Consider the following 20,724-nt stretch of genomic DNA (forward strand, 5'->3'; position numbering starts at 1 on the left):
AATTTATAGGTTAGTCCTAAACGTTTACTTCTAGGTCTTTATACTGTGAGCTTTGTGATTTGTTTCAGTAATTCTTTACCTGTGTTTTCTCTTACACATGTACAGATTGGTACTTCCTGCCTGTCCAGTTCTCTGTCCATAAACTCCAGCTTTTTTGGTTCTTCTGAAGTCTGATCTCTGTTTCCTCACTGTGGAGAGACTGTCATGTTCTGTTTCCCTTACCTTTCCCTTTGCTGGCGCCTGAAAATTGTCTCCCCGCAGGAAATTAGGATAGTTAAGTTCATTTTCTTTCTTTTTTTTTTAAAAGATTTTATTTTTAAGTAATCTCTACACCCAACATGGGACTCAATCCCACAACCCCGAGATCAGAGTTGCATGCTGCACCGACTGAGCCAGCCAGGTGCCCCAAGTTCATTTTCTTCGTTTTCTTTCTTCCAGGGATCACAGTCCTGTGCTATCTGTTGTTCATTGTCTGAAAATGATTTCATGTACTTTGTGCAGTTTTCTGGTTGTTTAAGATGGGAGTGTAAATCCAGCCTATCATTCCATCACATTGGAAGTAGAAGTTGCTTTCAGTTTTAAAAATGGAATTGTAAGTCACATGCTATAAAATTCACCACTTTAAAGTGTATTTTTAAGTGTAAAGTGAGTGATTTTTACTATTGTCATGAGGCTGTGCAACTAGCACATCTAATGTCAAAACATTTTCATTACCCCAAAAAGAAACTTTATGTCCACTAGTAGTCACTCCCCTTTACCCATGCCCTCACCAACTCTCTAATCTGTTTGTGCCCATGGAGTTGCCTATGTTGGACATTTCATACAAATGCATCATACATTATGTGGCATTTTTTGTCTGGTTTCTTTCACTTGAAAGCATAAAGCTTTCAATGTTCATCTTTGTTGTAGTATGTGTCAATACTTCATTTCTTTTTAAGAACAAATAATATTACATTATATGGACATACCACATTTTTGTTTATCCATCCAGTTTGTTTTCCCATCACTTGATGGACATTTGGGTAGTTTCTACTTTTTGACTATGATGAATAAGAACTGTTATAAATATTTTTGTATAGGTTTTTGTGTGGACATATTGTTTTCAATTATTTTGGGTGTTTACTTGAGAATATGCAAGGTCATATGCTACTTGTTTAATATTTTGATGTATCAAATTAATATGTGTACAATGTTAAATTTAGACAGTGTTATATGTCAGTTATTTCTCAATCTCTGGAAAAAGAAACTTTTTGAGGAATGCCAAACTGTTTTCCAAAGCAGCTGTACCATATTCCATTCCTGCCAGCAATGTATGAAAGTTTCAATTTCTTTATTTCTTACAACACTTCTTTTTAATATAGCCATCTTACTGGGTATGAAGTAGTACCTCATGGTTGTTTTATTTTCTTTTTAATTTTTAAAATTTATTTTTTAAAGATTTTATTCATTTGAGAACTTTGAATTTCCCTAATGACTAAAGATATTGAGCATCTTTTATTGTGCCTATTGGCCATTTAAAAAAATTATTTTATTATTTTTTTTACAATGTGTTATTAGTTTCAGGTGTACAATACAGTGATTCAACAATTCCATGTATCACTTGGTGCTCATCACAGTAAGTGCACTCCTTAATCCCCATCATCTATTTAACCCACCCCCCACCTACCTCCCCTCTGGTAACCATCAGTGTTGGTGGGAATGCAAACTGGTGCTGCCACTGTGGAAAGCAGTATGGAGGTTCCTCAAGAAGTTAAAAATAGAATTAACCCTATCATCCAGCAATCTCACTACTGGGAATTAACCCAAAGAATACAAAAAACTAATTCAGAGGGATACCTGCACCTCTATGTTTACAGCAGCATTAATTTATGATAGCCAGGATATGGAAGCAACCCAAGTGCCCATCAGTCGATGAATGGATAAAGAAGATGTGGTATATATAACACAATGGAATGTTATTCAGCCACGAAACAAATGAACTCTTATCATTAGCTACAACATAGATGGAGCTAGAGAATATAATGCTAAGCCAGATTAATCAGAGAAAGACAAATACCATATGATTTCATTCACATGTGGAATTTAAGAAACAAAACAAATGAGCAAAGGGAAAAGGAGAGAGAGACAAACCAAGAAACAGACTGTTAATTATGGTGCCTGTTAGCCATTTGTATATCTTCTCTTATTCAGATGTTTTGCTCATTTTTTTTTTTTTTAAAGATTTTTATTTATTTATTTGAGAGAGAGAATGAGATAGAGCATGAGAGGGGGGAGGGTCAGAGGGAGAAGCAGACTTCCTGCTGAGCAGGGAGCCCGATGTGGGACTCGATCCCGGGACTCCAGGATCATGACCTGAGCCACCCAGGCGCCCTGTTTTGCTCATTTTAAAAGTTGGTTTTTGACCTGCTTCCTTCCTTCCTTCCTTCCTTTCTTATTGTTTATTATTTTCTTCACTTGGAAGATATCATTCCATTATGTTCTGCCTTCTATTTTAGTTGGTGAAAAGCTTTCATTCTGACCTGGACTTTTGAAGGTAATCTGTAGTTTTCCTCTGGCTTCTTTTAGGATTTTCTCTTCTTTTTGATTCCCTTCAGTTTTAGAATATGGTTCCTTTTTATTCGTGTCAATTCTTTTTCCATCTGTGAGTTTATCTCTTTCATCATTTCTAAGCCATGATTTCTTCAAATATACATCATTCTCTCTCTCCTTTGTCTTCAGAATCTGATAAATATATGCTCAACTTTCTTTGTCATCCAAGTCATTTACTCACTTTTCCTTAGTCTATGTGTTTTTGTCTTTCCTGGACTTTTTTCTGATTGTATTTTCATTTCATTAATTCTTTCTTTCGCCAATTATAGCCTGTGATTAAACTAGCCTATTATTATTTTGCTAAATTTTGGTAATGTTGATTTTATTTTTAGAAGTTCTATTTTTATTTTCCTGAAATGCTGTATGACCTGTCCTGTTTCTTGTGTTCTGACTTTTACTTCTTTGTATCTATACTGCTGAGGTTTTCTGTTACCTGACTCTGGGAGGTACAGTATCTGTAGTGTTTGTGGGTATGTTTATTTTGTAGTATGTTTGCCTGTTTTGTCTAATGGAGTTCAATTTCTTTGGGTACCTGATTATCTTTTGCTGTGTGCTGGACATTTTTTTTTTTTTTTTTTGAGAAGTTATTTTTTAGAATATCTGAGTCCTTCAGAGAAGATTGGTTTTGTTTCTGCATGGCATCAGAAATCACTATAAGTCCAAAACAATATGAAATTTAATCAATTTTAACCGTCTACTCCACTTGGCCTCCGAGGCTGTCAAGATGTAGGTTGTAGTTTTCCAAGATTAGCAAGTGTTCTCAGATTACAAGTGGATTTGCTTCTTTTCTTTCTGGATTCTCCTGTGCTTCACTTTTAGCTTGGTATCTCTATATGTTCTATCACTTCTTTGATGCTTTTTGGACATTTTTACGTGTCATACAACATTTTTAGTTGTTTTCAGTGGTAAGGTAACAACCTAGTCTGGCATACTGAAAATAGAAAACTCACGTCTCATCTTTTTTCATAAAACAAACATCAGATTATTTTATTTTCCTGATAAAATTATTCCTTAGTTTCTTAACAAGAAATAGAATGAAGGATCAAGTCCTCAGTATGGCATGTAAGCCCCTTCATGATATGGCCTCTGCTTGCCTTTATCAACTTTGCCTTTTACTAGAAATTCTCACATTCATTTCTTTGCACATTTTCTTTTTTCTCTAACTCAGAATGTTCTTGTCATTCAACAGATTCTAATTGATGTGTCAATTCTTTTGTGAGGGCCTCTCCTGCCCTTCCTTTTGGCAGAGCAGAATATTTCTTTTTCATTTTTTGGTTCCTTTAAAATCCTGTAGATACTTCCACTATAGTACTTTCTGCATAGCTTTTATCTTCTTTATACTCTCTTATAAGACTGAGCTCCTTACGGGCTGTGATCATATATTATTAATATTTGAATCTCTAGCCCTAGCATAGCATTATATACCAGACAGTTAAATGTTTAAGAAATGAGTAAAATGATCTTTTCCTTAGTCTGTGCCCTAGTTTTAATATTTTTCCTAAATATGTAGCATATGTTTCTGAACAAAACATACATGTATACTAATTTCTTTTTAATTTACTTACGCATCTCTCCTATAACAACTTGAGAAATACAGCATGTGGGAAGAGTTTGGATGTCTTAGTCTTTTTCAGATAGAGAAGAGATACTTTCAGGTTATTTCAGGGATAGCTACTTAAGAGCATGTGGAGCAGTGAGGATGCATGGGAACCTGTCCTAATAGCCAAAGAGGAATCCTGAAACAGTGTGACACGTGTGTACAGTAAGACATTGCTTGGCCTGTAATAGCATACCAACATTCATGCTTTTCTGTGACTCAGGCTCTGTGTGTTCATATCTCTATCTGCTACTTTTTCTTTCTGCCATGTGGGATAACTCATTCTCCTTTTCACTTGCTCATTGTTTCTTCTCACTCTTGCTGCTTTTGTTTCAAGGTTTCTGCTTATTGCCACTTTCCTGCCAGTAACAATTTGGGCAGTTCTTATGCAAGACAATGTCATAGGCCACTGGTGACAGACTTGGTATAGTTTCTTTTGACCTACCACTGTTTCCCAATCTAATCAGTTGTGGCCAAGGTCTCAAAGTCCTATATGACCTGAGGTTTGGTGAACTATGTATAAGGACCTGCCCAAGCTACTTTCCTGAGGAGTCTGGGCACTGCAAGTGCCCAGAACATTGTAAGAGTTCTCTCCTGCGAGTTAATGTTTTACTTTTATGTTAAGATATACATTAAAACAATACCTCCTCATAGTTAAGTTGGGATTTAGATAATGCTTTTTTAGGATAACTTTCTCATTTTGTACTTAAATCATGGCATTATGTTCAGGGGAATTCTTTTTCGTATGAAAGAATAAACTAACATGTAATGATGGTAGATTTATGTTTAATTTTAGGCAGTGAATTAAAATTTGATTTTTCAATTAAAATTTTAATTTTCGTTCACTTCTTTGCTTTCAGCTCCAGATCTTAAACCTGTCAGAATCATGCATTTCTTTTTTTTCCCCCTTTGTTCAATACACTCCTTTGACAGTAAGTTTTAAGAACCTATTTATTTTTGCCTCTTATCTAGCTATTAGCAATAAGGGAAATTTCATGTTTATGCAGGATTTTATAATGAATGAAAATTTCAAGCATTCTGAATCATTTGACTTTTATAATAATTATGTTTAGAAGTTGCTTATCATCATTTTATGGATAAGTAAACCGAGGTTCTGAAAGTTACTTGCTGGAGTTCATAAAGCCAGTGTGCAGCACATTATAACTGCAAAATGAGATTTCTTTCTCTAAATTTAATATTCTTTGCTTTTGATTCTGTGGAATATATAAAAAAGGTAGACAGTATAGTTCCTGTTTTCCAGAAGCTTGCTGGAGGTAAAAAAATAAAATAAAATAAAATAAAATCAGGAACAAGTCCAGCTTCATAAGTACTGATGAAGTACACTGGTCTAGGACTTCTGAGGCCTGACTGCTATTTTTCATCACTCGAGCAGCATGGTAGTGAAGGAACTTGAGTATCTTTAACCGCCTCCCCCCCCAGCTTTATTGAGTTATAACTGACATATAACATTGTATAAGTTTAAAGTGTGTAACATGATGATTTGATACGTGTGTATATTGTGAGGTGATTACCAGGTGATTACCACAATAAGGTTAGTTAACTCATCCTTCACCATACCTAATTACCAGTTTTGTGGTGGTGGTATGTTCTTTTATAATGAAAGTTTGGAGTGAGTCTGTGAATTCCCTTCCAGCTCTAAAATGCTATGATTCTGTGAAGCTGTGATCTTTTCTTTTATAAATGTTTTTATTTTTTATGGTTACACAAGCATGAGAAGTCAGGATTGTTTGTGTTTAAGATAAACACTTTTTATTTTTATGATTGTTATTAAATATGTGCCCTAATTTTCTACCCCCTTATTTTAAAAGATATTATACTAGAGGAACAACTAAATTGAATAACTTTGGCCAAATTATTATAAAGGAAGAAAGAGAGGAAGGGAAAATAAAGAGAAAGAAATATGCCTGTGGACATTTTGGTATCTTTATTTCCAGTATTTAATTTTTCCTGGATTGACTCCTATGCAGGCTTACTTTAGGAAGGAAATTCATCTTAGAAATGTGCTGCCTTTAAAACTATTTTGAAATCTAGGGGCTCTTTGGAAGCTTATTATGTTTTAACCATTTTTATTCTGTTCACTTTATTTAGTCATTTCTGTTTTGAACATTGGGGAGACTTTAATGTTCCTGTTTAATCTTTTTATTCTTTGAGCTCCTAATTCATTTAAATGCATGTGGTATAAGAAAGCAAGAAAGAAAGAGCTATGAAGTTGTTTTTGCCTTGAACATAAAATCACTATGATTGTTCTCTCAATTAGAAGAAAGTACTTTTACATTTAATTCTTTTTGCTTTTTATCCCCATTTCACTCTCTTTCCAGAAGCCTTTTCTTTCTCCAAGCAGAGGCTTCTGACTTCATCTATATACATGAAGACATGAGTTGAATTTAATTATCACCCCAAGAATCATCTATCTTAGCTCATTTTAGTAACATTGTTTGCTTATGAACTGCCTCAGAGTTTTTCAGAAAGAAATTTTGAAGAGCTTATTATCTCTTACATAGAGTATTTAAATTTTTTTAACTTTAAAATTATATAAGAAAATGAGTTTTTTAACTTACAGTGTAACAGCTTTGTTGAGATATAATCCACATACCTATTATATAACATTTTTATCTTTCAAATTATTTTTTTAACTTTTTATCATTTTACTTTTTAATTTTTTAAGTCATACACATATATTAGCTTTTTACTGGAAAGTTTTTAATTTAACTTTTTCACTTTGGAATTATATTAAGTAAGGAAGTTTGAGAAAATGTTTGAATAAAGACGGAAGAAATCATCCTTAAAACATATTCTCTTTTCTATGTGTTTATGTTTTATAGATATGTGGTTTTCATCATATAATTAAGTAGGGTCCTTTTTAGTTTTCAGTTAATGTGGTGTCAAATAATTTTATCTACTTTATTGTGGATAGAATTGGAATGATGCTTTATTTTACTGGCTGTATGATTATCCACCAAACAAATGAATGTGCCAGGAAGGAAGGAAGAGAAAGGTAACAGCAACATAAAATGCCAGTGTCCCCAAACACTGTAAAAACAGAGAGAGCAACTACCATAGCAAAACCAAAGAACCTGTGCTGTGGAAGTGATTTTGTGCTAGTTCTGGACCTCGCCTCCAAGGGGCATAGCTGCTTTTGTTCTGCTCTGGGAAAGCCACTGTCGGTGTAAGCAGTCCAACTACCTTGAGACCACCATGCTGTGAGGAAGACCCAGCTAACCATGTGGAGGTGATAGGTGCAGAAGCACTGAGGCACCAGACACGGGAGTGAAGCCCTCTGGTACTGTCCAGACCAGCCTCTTTGTCAGCCGGATGCAGCAGAGTCAGTAATCCCAGGTGATAGCACAGGGAGCATATGAACCCTGCCAAAATTACCCACAGAATTGTGAGACCGAACAAATCATTTTCAACCACTAAGTTTTGGGTTGATTTTTTTTCTGCAACAGTAGGTATTGGTAGACCTGCCAAACTGATTTTCAAGTATAGAGACAGCCATCCACAAAGAAGAATGCAGGGAAGATTGTTCCCATGAATCTTTCCTTGGGAATCTGATAGTGTACTTGAGAATGACTAGAGAAACACTAAAGACTGGTGATGAGCATTAGAGCTGAGATTAAGTGAAGGATATAAAGGGGAGTATCTCATGTAATGGCTGTATGTTTTGACAAAGCTCAACTGTAAAAAAAAATGTAGGGAGAGCATGTGCAAAACATGTTTTCATAAACTGTCTTCAGCTGTCATATTTGTGTTTGTAGTGTGGGTTTTGTATTGAGATAATGTTTTCTGTGTGTTGTGCAGCAAAGCAAATGCATAATTTTAAATTATTCTAATTCTGTTATTTCTCATGTCTCTGAGAGGCGGAAGTCTCTGTGGAAGAAATAATGTACAGATGTAAGTTAGAAGAATAAGTAAACACCCTGTGCTCCTGATTTTTAATTGGAAATATCAGTATGAACTCATGAGGTATTTTAATTTTATCTTGACATATACATCACATATGTATATATTTTTGTACATATGTATATGTATAATATTAATCTGAAGATGTTTTATGTATATTATGGAATAAAGCAAATGAATATGTGATAATTTTTTTTTCTATTCTCTTAATTTATTTTACACGAAAGCGGCTTTTTTCACTTTCATTCTTGAAGATATGTTCATTGGATATAGAGTTCTAGGTTGACAGTTTTCTTTTAGCAATTTAAAGATGTGGTCCTTCTGTTTTTTGGTCCTTATAATTTTTTTTTTTTTTATGTAATTTGATTCTGACATTTCCTAGCTATGTCTGCTGAAAAGTCACAGAAATGAGCAAACCTAGTTCCCAGAATGTGTTCTTGAAATGCTGCTGACTTCTAAAAGAAACTGGGGCTTCTTTGATAAATCTTTGATTCCAGGGCATGAAATATATAAAATGATCCTGGAATATTTTTATACTATAGATCAAGGAAGCTATCAGCCATTACTAACTAGAGTCAAGACAAAAGGATTGAGGAGCCAACTCAAAGAGCCTCTGGGATGACTAACAAGCTCAGTTTTAGCACTGGAAGTCCCGGGTCCCGGGAAACCTCTTTCTCAGGCATTTGGTACCATTGATCACCCTCAGAGGCTCCCACTGGCCACAAAGGGACAAGGTGAGCATCTGCAAGGGTAAGAGCTAAGTGGCTTGGCATCCTGTATTATGTCTAAATCTCTGAGTTCATACTGACAGCCCAAACAAAACCAAACCCACTAATTGTTCATCTTTAGTAGATATCAGGAAAACAGGCTTTAATTTTGAAATCTGATGAAGCAAGGGAAAGAATCAAGTATTTATTTTTACTTTTCTTTATGAACAGTACCACCAGGTAAACATATAGTAGGTGAGGTAAAGTTTCTTTTTATAGAAAATTTTATATGCTAGCAAGTAAAGACAAAATGATAGAATTGGAGTAATCTCTATATTTTAATGGATTTTGACATTGAGTATCAGTGACTGCTAACAACACAAAGAGAAAATCACACATGTGCTGCACATGCACCACTACCTAAGGAAAATACCCAAAATACTAAGCCTGAGTCTGACAAAGCTGCCTACATCCAACTGCCAATGTATGGGAAACACGCAAGACAGAGGAACATGTTCAGCTGCACACTGGGACTGCATTCCGTGAAACCCAGCCTGTGGGAAATGTATAGGACAGATGGTCGAATATACTTAGCAGATTGTAAAGAAAAAGTAAGAGATGGTGAGGGAACCTATATGGATTAAAAAAAAGGGCGAGTTTAAACTATAGCAGTTAGGTATATGCATTTCAGTAATAAAACTATAAATAAAAGTAAGGAAGTGATTACCACAAAAACCAGAGTAGTGGTGTTTCTTGGTTGGGATGGGAGAGCTAGAAGGGAATGGGTGGAGGGTGTCATGACTGGGATAGGGTACATACATGGAGGGCTTCTGTAGTCGCTGACATGGTTCTGTCTTCTGATCTGCATGGTGGTTCCAAGTTCAGTTAGCTGTAATTTCTCTGTGTGGTTTTCTGTGTTTGTAATATCTATATCTATTTCAAAGACTATTTTAGAGCAGTTTTAGGTTCACAGCGAAAGTAAGAGGAAGATGGAGGTGTCTCCCATATCCCCTGTCCCCACACATGCATGGCCTCTCCCTCAATCACCATCTCCCCCCAAACTCCCAGAGTGGTACGTGTGTTACAGTTGATGAACTTATATTGACACATCATCTCCCAAAGTCCATAGTTCACATCAGGGTTCACTCTTGGTGTACATTCAGTGGTTTGGGACAAATGTATGGTGACATATGTCAGTCATTATAGTGTTATACAAAGTATTTTTAGTGCCCTGAAAGTCCTCTATACTCTGCCTATTCATTCCTCCAAACTTTGGCAGCCACTGATCTTTTTCCTTTATAGTTTTGCCTTTTCCAGAGTGTTAAGATAGTTGGAATCATACAATATACAGCCTTTCAGATTAACTTCTTTCACTTAGTAACATGAATTTAAGGCTCCTCTATGCCTTTTCCTGGCTTGATATCTCATTTCTTTTTAGTGCTGAATAATGTTTGTATTAAATTTGGTTATAAAAGTCCAAAATAAAAAATAAGGAAGGGAAATTGACCGGAGTGGAGGCCACTATATTAGGAAATGGTGGTAAGTGATGCCTTATATATTATCTAAGACTTCTTTGACTGAGGACTTTATTAAATGCTATCATGAGAAGACTGAACATAATCTCTCAGTAGAGAGCCACTGAAGTTTATTAAAAAGGGGGGCTGGAGTGCTGAAAACTGTGTTTCTAAGAAGATAAACCTAGCAGGATGGATTTCAGGAAAAGATTGGAAAGCTAGTGGTACATCACATTGTGAAGGTGAAGGTGGTAAAGATTTGGATTATGTGATGCTTGTAGGAACAAAGATAATGTAACAGTTGTGATATGCAACAGAAGAATAGTCAATAAGACTTGATGACAGATGAAGTATGGTTAAAAATAAAAGCATTAGAAATAAGCTCAAAGATTTCATTTTTGAGGGCATATCCTTTATTGGACAGGTACTGGGGAATTCTAGAAGGACAATTCTAGGTGATTAGATTAAAGTAAGATCTGGTGTTTCTCCTCATGATGTATTTAGAATCCCAGAGGAATGATCACTAGGGATTCAACATTCCAACTGGTTCATTTAAAAACACTATTCTGGGGGCGCCTGGGTGGCTCAGTCGTTAAGCGTCTGCCTTCGGCTCAGGTCATGATCTCAGGGTCCTGGGATCGAGCCCCGCATCGGGCTCCCTGCTCAGCGGGAGGCCTGCTTCTCCCTCTCCTACTCCCCCTGCTTGTGTTCCCTCTCTCGCTGTGTCTCTCTCTGTCAAATAAATAAATAAAATAAAAAAAAAACAAAAAAAAACACTATTCTGACAAGCAAGAAACTGATAACGGTGGTTTTTGATAAGTGCATATTTGTGACATAGAGATATGAGGGTGACTTTTTTTCTTTTGAATCTTGAATTATGTGCTTATATTACTTATTCAGAAAATAAATAAAATTTAATTAAAAGATAAAGATGCCCAAATCTTCCAATTTTCAGGGACAGATTCTTAGTTGGCATTCTTTTATCATCGTAAGTGCTTTAGACTGTAGTTACTCAGAAAAGCATTCAGGTGGGGTGCCTGGGTGGCTCAGTCCTTAAGCGTCTGCCTTCGGCTCAGGTCATTATCCCATAGTCCTGGGATCGGGCTCCCTGCTCAGTGGGAAGCCTGCTTCTCCCTCTCTCATTCCCCCTCCTTGTGTTCCCTCTCTCGCTGTGTCTCTCTCTGTCAAATAAACAAATAAAATCTTAAAAAAAAAAAAAAAAGCATTGAGGTAAGCATATTTAGTAATTGGTCACCTTTGACTTACATATGTTTGTAAACATTGTATTTTTGAACAAATTTTATGTTTATGTGTCTCTCTGTATGTTGTGTGGGTGCACGTGTGGTTCTGGGCCTGGGTGTGTTTGTGTGTTTCATTCAGAAAAAAATGTTTATAGCTGGAGTCTCAACTCTTTTCCTAGTGCTTTTAATTCTTACTGCCTCCAGTTAATGATTTTCCTCTTTAGATGGGAGATGTTCTTCTCAGCCAGCTTCAGGGCCATAAAGATGGTGGTAATGCAGCAGCACAGACTGTCTCTCTTCATTAGCACTACTGATACTAAAGGTCACTACATATCTATTATTCCGTCAGTCCCCCCTCTTCTGTCTCTCCCTCAGGCCATTGCTCTGGATCCAGCTTCTACAATAAAGTGTCCTGAAATACATGACTCTTCATTTTGTGTCTTAGTCTTTTGGCTAGGTAAAGGTGAAATATTACATCTGGTGATGAAAAGAGAATAGGAGGTGACATGTATATATGATAGTTTTTTTTGTTTTAATAACTTTCATAATTTGTTATTAGTGATAAAAGAACCATTAGACAAATTCAAGGAGGGGATACTTATTCCTTAAGGTCTAGTGAAATCAGGAGAAGTTTTAAGTCTGCTCCCCTGTGGACCTAGAAAAGAGAAACCAGGATTGGAAACAGAGGCAGTAGCTAAGCAGCACCAGCACAGTAGCTGCCAACCTTGGTTGCACACTGGCACCACCGAGGATATTAAAAAAAAGTACTGATGCTTAGTTCCCACCTCTAGAGATCCTGATTTAATTGGTCAGGGCTATGGTGTGGGCTTGGAACTTTTGGAACCTACGCTTTTGAATTTAATATGAAGACTGCGAACCACTGGCCTAGAGAAGAAAACTGGTCTAGGACTGAGGAAAGGAGTTCCCGGGTTTCACAGCACTTTGATCCCCAAATCTCTTCTTTGGGGATAAACTAGAGTTTACTGTAAAATGATGCTTTCCAGGCTTTGTGATTTTTTAGGTTTCTGATGGGTAGAAAACACAAAAAAGACATGAATGAGTCGTTAGCATCTGGAAAGAATGGACAGATTCACAGTATAATAGTAATGAAACTTCATGGATTGATTACACTTACTTATTTTATTTTGATATTTACACAGGTTGCCTGTGATTTGCTTCGGAGAATAATTCGCATCTTATATCTCACTAAGAGACTCCAAGGACAACTGCAAGGGGGGAGTAGAGAGATAACAAAAGCTGCTCAGAGTCTTAATGAACTTGGTAAGTCCTCTTTTGATTAAAAAATTAGTAGAGTTTTACAGATTTTTCAGTCACTTGATTTGTTGGCTTTTGTTATCACCAGTAACAAATATTATTGAACAAATGTATTTAATAATTGGCCATATACAACATTGTCACGCTTTTCAAAATGGGTGAATAAAATTAGTTGATTTCTTAGAAATGCTGTTTATTTTTAAAATTCTCATACGGTAGAATTGGCCGTTTTTTTGGGTGTACACGCCTATGAATTTTAACACATGCATAGATTCATGTAATCGCCAGCACAGTCATGATATAGAATAAGTTTCATCACCCCAAAAAGTTCCTCCTGCTATCCCTTTACAGTCTCACCTCCTCCCCTAACTTTGGCAACCATTGATTGGTTCTCCATCAGTTTAGTTTTATATTTTGGGGAATGTCACATAAATGGGATTATAAAGTATGTAACCTTTTGAGGCTGCTTTTTGTATTCAGCATAATACCTTTGAGATATATCCAAGTTTTTATTTATACCATTGTTTGTTACTTGGTGTTTGGTGGAATATCATTGTGTGGTTTTACCACAGTTTATTGATTCAAGGACTGAAGGAAGTTTATGTTGTTCCTAGTTTTTGGTGGTTATGAATAGAGCTACTGTAAACATTTGTGTACAGGTTTTCATGTGAACTTAATTTTCATTTCTGTAGGAGAAATTTTTTTTAGGTGACAAATCCTATGTTGACATTATGCCTAGAAGACTTATTGAATTCATTTCTTAATATGCTCATTCATCTTTCAAGTGTTTAAAACAGACTCTTGACATTCAAGGGTTTAACATTCATGGTTTTGACTGTTAACAAGCTGCAAGGTCCATGATGATATAGTTCATATTTCAGGCAAAATTTTGAATAGCTACTGAGTGTACATAGAACTAACACCTGCATTTTAATGAGGCTTTGTGGTTTTCTTCTTTTCTTTGGGTACTCCGTAATTCTTTTGAAGTGGATGTGTTTAGTGATTTTGTACCTTTGTAGGTCCGGAGGTCTTTGATGATATCCAATTCAAGTATCAAGAGTCTACTTACTCTTTGTGGTATGCTTTGAAAATAATATCAGAAAGATATGCATTACATGTTATTTTTGCATTTTTCTATCTTTGATATTTCAATTACATAGTCAGGTTGTAATGCTTATTCCATATTTTTTACTAAAGCAGTATAGCCTCCTTCGTAAATGATACTTCAGTATCAATTTTTAATGCTCAAATACATTGCTTAGGCACATCATTGGGAATATATCTAACTTGTGATTTAGTATGCTTGGAATATATTATATAAAAAATTAATATTTATTTACTTAAATTAAAAAAATTTAAGTTTTTAAGTTCTAGTTAGTTAACATAAAGTGTTATATTATTTTCAGGTGTATAATATAGTGATTCAGTACTTCCGTACATCACTGGGTGCTCATCACAGCTAAACGCACTCCTTAATCCCCATCACCTATTTAACCACATCCCCCCCACCTCTCCTCTAGTAATCATCAGTTTGTTCTCTATAGTTAAAGTCTGTTAAAAAGTTAATTTTTAATCAGTGAGTAACGCTTGAGTGTTTTTTTTCACAATATGTGCTAAATGTAGGAGTGTAAAAATTCTAGTATAAGCTTTTATTTTTTGCTTTATCACATTTAATTTCTTTGCTCCAAAAATAATCTGTAGGATAATAGAATCATTAAAAACAGGCACAAATTATTCCGAGGTTTATTATGTATATTTGTCATCATTGACACTGTTCCATAATAAAAAATTGCTAGATTTTGATTATGACTGTCATTTTTTTCTAGAAAAAACAGATGCTGTAATGCAAATGGTGATGTCTTCTTTTTAAAAAAACAGACACAAGTATCAATCATAATGTTCTGAGTTGGTTCAGTGTAGAGTATAAACCCATTACCCTTCCAATGAAGCATTGGCTTTATCCAAAGTTTTTAAAATATTAAATGGTGAATAGTTGTTGAGAAAATATAGTTCATGGTGGAATTATCTCAAAATGGATTATATTAACTTAAATTTTTAAACCTTTGCAGATTATATACCATTCAAAATTTGCAAAGACATCATCTCTTCATCATTCACCACTGTGGTTCAGTCTTAGCCAACCCTGGCATTGATAATAAGGAGAAGCCAAGAGGAAGATAAAGTTTCTTCTTTTGGAATTAATATGTTAATAAAAGTAATAACTTGGGAATCAGTATTACAATTACACATATATACAAAATGATATTTTATGATTGGAACATCTCTGAAATTATCAGTGTCTATATCAGTATGGTTCTGATTCTCATTAGAAAGAATAAAATGATGAAGAGTAGTAGTGTTTACACAGGCCCTTGAAATTAACTTAAAATAATCTCTTAAACTTGAAAGGTCTTGACGGTTGGATTGCAGAGACCAGACGAAATACATTGTCATCTGGAAATTAAGTATATTTTGAGGGACTGGAGGGAATGTAGAGTGACTGCTAAAGGCTACCAATTTCTCTTTGGGATGATGAAAATGTTCTGGAATTAAATAGTGGTGATTGTTGCACAACCTCATCAATATATGGAAAAGCTGCTGAATTGTGCACTTAAACTGTTGAATTTTATGGTATTTGAATTATATACCAATATAAAAAGTATATTCTGGTACCTGGTGACAATTATTTTATATTGGTACCTTTTCTTAAATTGAGGTCTAAATGACATTCAATAAACTGCACATATTGAAAATACATAGTTTGGTAAGTTTTGATACGAAACATCACCAGCATCAAGGTAATGAACATAACTATCGCTCCCAAAAGTTTCCTCCTGCCACTTGGCAAGCCTTCCTCAGGCATTTGCTGATCTTCTTTCTGTCACTGTAGATTTCGTTGGCACTTTAGAAATCATACAGTTTGTATGTGTTTTTGTGGCTTCTTCCAGTCAGTTAATTTTGAGATTTATCCATGTTGTTGTGTGTATCAATAGCTCCTTCCTTTCTTTTTCTGAGTAGTATTCCATCTATTAGATTTCCCACAATTGGCTTATCCATTAGCCTGTTGATGGATATTTGGGTTGTTTCTAGTTTTTGGCTATAACAAATCAAGCTGCTATGAACATTCATGTACAAGTCTTTGTATGGGCATATATGCTTTCATTTCTCTTTGATAAATACATAGGAATGGAATGGCTAGATCATATGGTAGATGTATGTTTAACTTTTTAAGAAATTGCCAAGGTGTTTTTCAAAGTAGTTGTAAAATTTTACATTCCTACCAGTAGTATATGAAAATTGTGCTTCCTCCACATGCTAACACTTGTAATAGTCAGTCTTGTTAATTTTAGCCGTTCTAATAGATGTATAGTGGTACTCTGTTTTGAGTTTACAAAAAATTTGAACTAATAAAGGAGTTTAGCAAGATTTCAGGATACAAGATTAATATACAAAAATTAGTTTTATTTCCATATACTCTACTGTTAACAAGCAATTGGAAATTGAAATTCAAAAATGCCAATTATAATATGAAAAATATGAAATACTTAGGTTGAATTTGACAAAAGATTCATAAGACATATAGACTGAGAACTAGAAAACATTGTGAATGGTGAAAGAAGACATAAATTAATAAATAAACCTTGTCTGTGAAATGGAAGACTTAATATTGTTAAGATATCCATTCTCCCTAAATTGATCTATATGAATTCAATATGGTTATAATCTGAATCCTAACAGGTTTTTATTTAGAAATTAACAAAGTGATTTGAAAATTCATATGGAAATGCAAAATATCTAGATAGACAAAGCTTTTAAAAGAGAACAAAGTTGGAAGATTAACCCTACCTGATTTGAAGACTTACTACAAAAACTTATAGTAAACAAGACAAAAAGATAGACAAACATATCAATGGAACAGAATAGTGAGTCTAGAAATAGACCCACACTTATATGAACAACTGATTTTTGACAAATTTAGCAGGGAGAAGGTAGTCTTTTCAGCAGATGGTACTGGCACAATTGGATGGCCATATGCGAAACAGTGAACTTGTAGTCATACCTCACTTCATATTAAAAAAAAAAAAATTAACTGAAAATGGATCATAGCCCTAAATGTAAAACCTACATTATAGAAAATCTAGAAGGAAATACAAGAGAACATTTCTGTGACTTTGTTTTAAGATTTTACTTATTTATTTGACAGAGAGACACAGCGAGAGAGGGAACACAAGCAGGGGGAGAGGGAGAGGGAGAAGCAGGCTTCCCGCGGAGCAGGGAGTCTGATGCGGGGCTCGACCCCAGGACCCTGGGATCATGACCTGAGCCGAAGGCAGACGCTTAACAACTGAGCCACCCAGGCGCCCCTGTGACTTTGAATTAGAAAATGATTTCATAGATATATCATTCAAAGCACAATTCACACACAGAAAAACTGATAAATTAGATTTTATCAAAATTTAAAACTTCTGTTCTTTGAATGATACTATTAGAAGAATGAAAAGGCAAGCCATCAACAGGAAGAACATACATGCAAAGTATGTATTTGCTAAAGGACTAGTGTCCAGAATATATAGAACACTCTACAACCTTGGTAAGAACACAAACAACGCAATTAAAAAATAGGCAAAAGATTTGTACAGACACTTCACCAAAGTGGATGGCAGCTGTGCCTGTAAGGTGCTCAACATCATTAGGCATTAGGGAAATAAAAATTAAAATTGTACTAGTGTCTTACTGAGAATAAGCAGGATTAGCGCAGGCATACTTGGAATTTTTCAGGCAGACTGTTCTGCAATGATTTTTTAAAACTACTTAGTGTAGGTTTCAGGATTAAATTGTATCATTGATTTAATGCTTTTCTTTAAGAAGAGTCCCAAGACTAGATGAAAATTTAGTTGGGGCTTACTACAAATTGATAACATTTTTTTTTGAGCATCGGCAAGATAATGTACTTAAAAATGTATTTTTAGTACCAACTACCCTTTAAAATTGTTGTTAGCCCATCAAATCAGGGTCTCTACATGATTCATAAGCTTGATATCTTTTCAGAATTTTTTGAGCAGCTTGGTAAGCTGTCATTGTGAACCAGAGGAAGGGACCTTCTTACAAATTAAATTAGTGTCTGAAATTACTTAAGATTAAAACTATTGAAAAGGTTTTTGTAGTATCAGTGTATCTAGATCAGGTTGAGTAACAGGTTTCCTTATTCCATGGAATGCATTTGTACTTTTTCTGCGTTGAATCGAAGCTATAGTGGTGAAACCAGAAAGTGCTACATTTCCACAATCAACATTTGTTTTCTCCTTTGGAGCATTATGAGGTATTCTACCCATGATATAGACAACTTGACCTATCCACCATATACTCATTGGTAAAGAATCTAGTATACTCTTTGCTTTAGTGTTATCAAATGTTAAAATTCTGCTGGATACTATTGGATTAGAATATTTAAATGTATTTTTTTAATTATGTTATGTTAATCACCATACATTACATCATTAGTTTTTGATAGAATATTTAATTGTAGAGAGAACATGGAAGACATAAATCTGTACTATTTTGCTTTTAGGTAGATAATCTTTTCTTGTATACTAGTTGCCTTGGAGTTGTTGAGAAATTCAGTTTGAACCTAGTTCCTCTCTACTTGTGATTTCATTTAGATTCCTTACATTTTATTTCTCCTTATTTGTATTAGACCCTTACTTTTGGAATTTTTTTTAAACGATGAATCTTTAATTATCTTAAAGTTTACTAGGTGTTTTTGAGAGTCATGACTACCAAGAGCCAATATTTACCTTGTGAAGTTACCATAATTAGGGTTTATTTCTCTCTCACTTTTTCTGGCTTAGAAACTTTATTTTGCCAACAGTGAGAATTAATAATGTGTATGGATATTTTATTGCCTGACTTGTTGTAAAGAAGGCATTCATTTGACTTACAAAAATACATAATAAGAAAAAATACATAAAAAGAATGAGCAACAAATCAGAGACCAGCAATACAAGTGAAAAAGGGTTGATCCATAGAGGGATCACAGCCCAGCTTTTTGTGAGTCTTGAGTTGAGGCAGAGATGATTCATAATTCATCCCCCTCCTCCCATTGATAGGCATTCTTTTCACAGCTTTTGGGGAGAAATGGGATAGGGGATTCATATATAGGTAGGGGTGATTGGAGCTCTCACAAACTGTAACGACAACTCATCCTTCTGAAATTTTCTTGATTCTGCTTCATCTTTCCCTTCATATTAACCAAGTTCACAGGATACTGGTTTATAATCCAGAACACTGTTCATTAATTTGCAGTGAGATATGTGCTGTTCGTTGGGCTGAACACATTTAATTTTCTCTCTGGATGGATTAAAGGGAAAAACAAATTTGTAATCAGAGACTTGTTGGTAGAATTTGAGTTAGATCAAGGGAAGCTGGTTGTATGATTCAGATATTTGGCGCAAAGTGTGATAAGCCTGATGCTTACATCTTCACATTAATAATGTGCCTACTTTTACCTGGAGTTCTGAATAAGTCTTGGGTCATGGGGAACCTCTCTTGGTCACTGCCAATCTCTTGACTCTGTATTTCTTGTTTTATGCTTCATGTTGTTGACTGTCCCTATTTAGTTTATACGTTATTTTATCCAAGTGTAGGACACAATAAAATTGATCAGGTTTCTGCTTCCAATTAAAATTGTATCTCAGTGCTGAGTACAGTTATATTCCAGATATGAATTGGGAGTTTGAGTGTTCCCTAAATTTTAGTCATACATTTGGTCTCTTGAACTTTAGAATGATTTTCTGCTAATCCCACTTGCTGGAGGAAACTTGTTAGTATTTAAATACTTAAGATTTATATGTTAATATGATAAGCTTTGTATCTTTTTATAGTATTGATGCTTTCTAAACAGAAATATAATGTCTTCTCATTCATTCCAGTCTGTTTTTATATTTTCAAAGATTTTTAGTTTTAAAATAATATATGTACATCATATATATTGTGTTTTATGATAACTTTATTTCTAGGTAGTTTAAAAATTTTTAGTTCCTAATTAATTTTTACTTATCCTACTAGTAGGGATTGGAGGAGAAAAAATTTTCCATAAAAAAATAAGCAGAGCATACTTTCATGTGGACTCTCTAGTCTTTTTTTTTTTTCTCTCTAGTCTTTTTATGAAAATCATGATTTATGATTCATTTAGTTTATTTAGCAAATAGTTAGGTTTCAGTACACATAAGCCCTGTAGCTTTGTAGGAACCTGGTATAATATGAGTAAATGTAGTTTTTGTGTTTGAGAAGTTTAAGGTATGTCCTTATCTGAAACGAAGCTTAAAACTGATAATGACAATGATGATGTTATTATTATTGTTATTATTATTATTCTCATCGTCCATGGGAGAAACCAGTCTCCTCTCTTCCCAGCTTTCTCATCTTGGTTCATCTGCATTTTCCATGAAAAGATAAGAAAAAAGCTCCACTCAATTTCTCACCATAAGACTTAGATAAATTCATTTGTTCATTCAGCCCATATTTATTGAATGCCTGCTATGTGTGCCATGTGCTGTTCTTGATATTGCAGATATATCAATGAACAAAACATAAAAGGAGTGCCCTCCCCTTTATAAGAGCTTATATTCTAGTGGGCTCTAGGTCACATGCCTGGCATATCTGTAAAAATCTGATGGCAGAGCCTGACCTCTTAACCACCAGTGCTGTACTCTTTTCCTTAAACTCTATAGCATCATTCAATTACTTTACAAAAGGCATTGCTGCCTTTAGTAGATCTCAGGGTCCTTTTAAAAAAAAGAAAGGATTAAAAAATGACATTTAAGATATACCGTGTTTATGTAATATATTTTATGTTGTGATTATTGGTTGACTGTTGTTAG

At 34.7% G+C, this 20,724-nt stretch overlaps 1 protein-coding gene across 1 annotated transcript in view; it reads left to right on the forward strand.

The window, feature by feature from the left end:
* COG5 (component of oligomeric golgi complex 5) overlaps positions 1–20,724 on the forward strand; it is a 304,245-nt gene that overhangs the window by 26,772 nt on the left and 256,749 nt on the right. The window contains exon 6 of the mRNA XM_036101377.2: positions 12,730–12,850. Coding sequence (XP_035957270.2) covers positions 12,730–12,850 — 121 coding nt within the window. The remainder of the gene's footprint in view (positions 1–12,729; positions 12,851–20,724) is intronic.

The sequence above is a fragment of the Halichoerus grypus genome, chromosome 12, assembly GCF_964656455.1.
Source record: "Halichoerus grypus chromosome 12, mHalGry1.hap1.1, whole genome shotgun sequence".
NCBI classification, from domain to species: domain Eukaryota; kingdom Metazoa; phylum Chordata; class Mammalia; order Carnivora; family Phocidae; genus Halichoerus; species Halichoerus grypus.